Source organism: Camelina sativa, chromosome 9 (genome assembly GCF_000633955.1).
Source record: "Camelina sativa cultivar DH55 chromosome 9, Cs, whole genome shotgun sequence".
NCBI lineage: Eukaryota > Viridiplantae > Streptophyta > Magnoliopsida > Brassicales > Brassicaceae > Camelina > Camelina sativa.
In genome coordinates, this window is record NC_025693.1 from 8,844,841 (window position 1) to 8,849,326 (window position 4,486).

Sequence of the window (4,486 nt, forward strand, 5' to 3'; positions counted from 1 at the left end):
AAAATATAGAAATAATATAAATAAAAATGTATAAATACTAAAGAATAAAAAAAGAAATATTAAGCAAATGGTTATTGTGACATTTCAACCTCCAATGTTTTAATATATAAGACACGGCTTTTGAAATCATTTGGTCACTCTATGACAATTTAGCTATTATTTGATGGAGGTCTCTCTCTTCCTTCGCCTTAGTTATAACTTATAAATCATTATTGCTGTGATTGTTCATTATAAGTATTTTAAATCAATCGAGTAACTCGTGGTTTTTAGCTTATATATATATATATATATATATATATATATACACTGTGGAAAAGCTATGGAATCTTGAAGTCGCGCGTTGGGCAATTTTAAAGTAAAAATGGTCGCTTTCTTCTGTCCAAATGAAAGTTAAATAATTTTATTTTATCGTATGATTCATCATCTATTTAACGCACAAAGGTATACTTGAAGGGTACGAGTTCATAGTTTCAAGGGTGCAACAAGATGAGTGATCTGTTGTGGATTACAGGACTGTGTGTTATAGCCTTAGTGGTTGTGAGGATTAGCCATTGGTGGTACCGATGGTCAAACCCTAAGTTCAACGGCAAGTTACCTCCGGGATCAATGGGTTTCCCGATCATCGGAGAGACATTCCACTTCTACAAGCCTCATGGATTCTACGAGATCTCACCTTTTTTCAAGAAGAGGATGTCAAAGTCAGATTTTAATCCCTCTCTATATCTATATATATGTGTGATCTTGTATGTTTATATCCTTATTCATACGTTTGTGTGTTGCGTGAGTGTTTCAGGTACGGGCCTTTGTTTCGAACGAACATTCTAGGATTCAAAACCGTGGTTTCGACAGATAAAGATGTGAACATGGAGATTTTGCGGCAAGAGAACAAGTCTTTCAATTTAAGTTATCCGGATGGTTTAGTGAAGTCACTGGGAAAAGAGAGCATATTTTTCAAGACCGGGAACATTCACAAGCACATCAAACTAATAAGTATGCAGCTTGTGGGTTCGGAGAATTTGAAGCGGAATATATTAAAAGATATGGACCGCGTGACCCGCGAGCATCTCAGTTTGAAGGCTAGCCAAGGAAGATTCGATGTTAGGGATGCAGTTTTCAGTGTATATTATCTATCCTTTTTTTTTGTGTGTCTGACAAATTTCACTGACAATACAGTTAATGAAATTCTCACTAGCTCTTTAATCTGTTTTTAATCTTTGTAGATGATAACAGCTCACTTGACACCAAAAATGATAAGTAACCTCAAACCAGAGACTCAAGCAAAGCTTATGGATAATTTCAAGGCCTTCAGTTTCGATTGGTTTCGGCCATCTTTTACTCTAGAGGCCTTGAAGGGAATCTACAAAACTCTTCGGGTGAGACTTATTTTTTTTCTTATATTTACTGGGGACCTATCACAACACTAAACCCATGATTTCTATGATATTAATTATATACAGGCATGCCGAGATGGGATGAAGCTGTTAAACGAAGTTTACTCGAAGAGGAATGCGTCAACAGAAAAGCACGATGACTTCCTTAACACGGTGATGGAAGAGCTTGAGAAAGAAGGAAGCTTAGTGACCCAAGATGCGATTGTAAGCCTCATCTTTGTTCTTTCATGTGTCACTCAGGAGCTCACCGTTAAGACCATTTGTTTCGCTGTCAAATTCCTATCGGAAAACCCAAAAGTTCTCGCTGAACTGAAGGTAAATGTTTAGAGAAGCTAACCATGTGATGGTATTCTAGCAAATATGTATTTTTTATTTGCTAGACACAAACAAACAAGCTTATTTGTATGTATGTTGATATATAATATATATATATAATTGTAATTTGGCAGAGAGAGCACGAGGCGATCCTTGAAAGCAGAGAAGATAAAGAAGGTGGAGTTACTTGGGAAGAATACAGACACAAGATGACTTTCACCAACATGGTAACTAATTACTTGATCTTCTTTCGTCTAAGGCTTGTATAATATATTGTAAGGTTCACATGCTTCACCTTTTATTTACACTACTCTCTCTAGGTTATCAATGAGACGCTTCGATTAGCAAACATGGCTCCGGTTGTGTTTAGAAAGGCGGTAGAGGATGTGGAAATCAATGGTAAGTACTAGTACTGATCATGTGATATATCGTATACTACTATAATATTTATTTTTTTAAGTTGACTTTTTTTACGAATTTTTGTAACTACAGGATACACTATTCCAGCTGGTTGGGTAGTGTTGGTTGCAACTTCAGTGGTTCATTTTGATTCTGAAGTCTATGAAAACCCTTTCGAGTTTAATCCATGGAGATGGGAGGTATTGTATATTTTACTCGAAACGCCAAAATATTTAGTAGATGAACGAAGTTACTCTGGTTTATTATATTTTTATACGTGCATGATAAATTAAAAAAAAAAAAAAAAAAANTCATTCAACATAAATTTTGTTATAGTATGCATTCGGCGGAATAACATTTTCAAAACATAAAAACAAAAAAAAACTGCGTACGTATTTTTAGCTAATCTATTAATTGGATTTTGATGATGGTTATGGTGTGCAGGGGAAAGAGGTGCGGTCTGGGTCGAAAACATTCATGGTGTTTGGTGGAGGAGTTAGACAGTGCGTTGGTGCAGAATTTGCGAGACTTCAGATTTCAATTTTCCTCCACCATCTTATCACAACTTACGATTTCTCGTTGTTCAAAGGCTCTGAGGTGATTCGAGCGCCAGCTGTTTTCTTCCCCGAGGGCATTTCAATAAACATCTCCAAATGTTCCACATGACCTTATCGCAGACATCCTCTTACTATATAAATCTCCTTCGTTTCGTCTTTGTTTTTCCTAAACATTATAATATAATGCTCGCGATTTCAATATCTTCTACAAGCAAACTCTACAAATTAAATAACTTATATGAACTTTTAGTCCCGTGAGAATAATAATATCTTCTACAACTCTACAGCTTTTACCTTCTATGATATATTGATATTTACTGCGGTAATAATAATATAATCATACAATTTTTGTTTTCTATTTCTTTCAGCAAATCATAGCAGGAATTTTATCTTCTCCAACGATGTTTATATATATTACTGATCATGTTCATCTACTAGAAAAAAAAACTTAAGAAAGGATAAGTAAAGTTAATGAACAATACATTTTTAGAGAGTTTTTTCTCCTCTTAAAATGTTCACCTAAGAAACAAAAACATTTGTACAATATTGTGAATTGAAAATGGTCCATTAAATTATCTCTATTTATAAGTATTACATTTATACCAATAACTAATAGAAATTTAGATTAATTAAACAGCACAAAATAAGCAAAATTGAATATTGAAAATACTAAATGTTTGTGCCGAGCTATGTGGACAAAAAATACCTCTTATTTCATTGAGTGGCGTACCCAAAATGCTTTCCGTAATGCAGTTTGAAGCTTATAAATATTGGAGTTTGGGCTGCTCTTACTAATTAATCCGATGAGATTATAGCTGAGGCGTCCATACATTTTGGAGATTTCCTCGAAAAAGAAGAGGATGATTTTGTGAAAGTAACTCATGAATACTTAGTAGATATGTTGGGTTATAGTGTTTTCCTGCACAATGCTCGGAGCTGCCGAGCTGGTATGACCAGTTTCTAATGGTGAAATAAAGCATCATCGTCGTCTAAGAAACGTGTGTGGACCGGAGTGATACACAAACTTTCTACTGTATGTGGCTGTCTTTAGTATGAGTCAGTATGATTTTGTAGTTGCTATATATGCAATATTTTTTCCTATTTAACCAAATGTCTTGACTCGTAAAATCTACTCTCTTGGCTCTTATCCCAAAGAATCCGAAAGTTGCATATGCCACAATAAAGGAATATAGACCAATTGATTGATAAAATATGTTATACAAGGTGGTTTTAAAAATACTAACAACCCGGTTAAAGGTTATACTTATGGATTTGTGCAGGGAAGATTTGATACAAGCCTCGGAATCCACCAAAACAAGGCTCACGGACTCAAAGACTTAGAAGCTTAGACGGAAGCGATTTGGTGGAGAGTAACCGGTTTGATGTTGATTCCACAACACCAAGGGCTAGAGGATATGATCCAAGGGCTATTCCTCTGCAAGGATCATAAACTCTACACGAAACCTAAGTTGTTTGATTCCACAAACTACCTAGAACTCGCAAGAACAATGATTTGATTCAAAACACAAAGTGTTGAAGCAAACTAAAATTTCTTATTAATCAAAAGCGTGTGTTGAAAAGTAAAACGTGATAGAGCTTATATAGAGACTCAAGTACAACATCTATATGCTAAAATAAAGAAAGAAATCTCAACAATTAATGATAATTATGGTCTTTGAGAATTGAATCTCAATTGGTGGCAACTTGTCCTGTGGGAAGGTTGTTAAAGGGTGAGGGACCAGGGTTCGAGGAACGCCTGGCGCACCAATAACCTACTGGTGGATTTGGATATCCACAGTGATGGGTTAGGATCGATGCCCTGCA

The 4,486-nt window shown here is 35.3% G+C and overlaps 1 protein-coding gene across 1 annotated transcript; it reads left to right on the forward strand.

Moving 5' to 3' along the window:
- On the forward strand, positions 350-2,946 carry LOC104710755 (cytochrome P450 708A2). Its single transcript, XM_010427404.2, has 8 exons — positions 350-698; positions 794-1,118; positions 1,221-1,373; positions 1,458-1,706; positions 1,841-1,933; positions 2,027-2,105; positions 2,199-2,305; positions 2,550-2,946. Exons 1-8 carry the CDS (start codon positions 487-489, stop codon positions 2,769-2,771), a joined length of 1,440 nt encoding a protein of 479 aa, XP_010425706.1. The 5' UTR covers positions 350-486; the 3' UTR covers positions 2,772-2,946.

Coding starts and splice junctions, on each gene's coding strand:
- LOC104710755 (XM_010427404.2), top strand. CDS start 487: ATGAGTGATCTGTTGTGGATTACAGGACTGTGTGTTATAGCCTTAGTG. Junction 699..793: donor TTCAAGAAGAGGATGTCAAA/GTCAGATTTTAA, acceptor TGAGTGTTTCAG/GTACGGGCCTTTGTTTCGAA. Junction 1,374..1,457: donor GAATCTACAAAACTCTTCGG/GTGAGACTTATT, acceptor AATTATATACAG/GCATGCCGAGATGGGATGAA.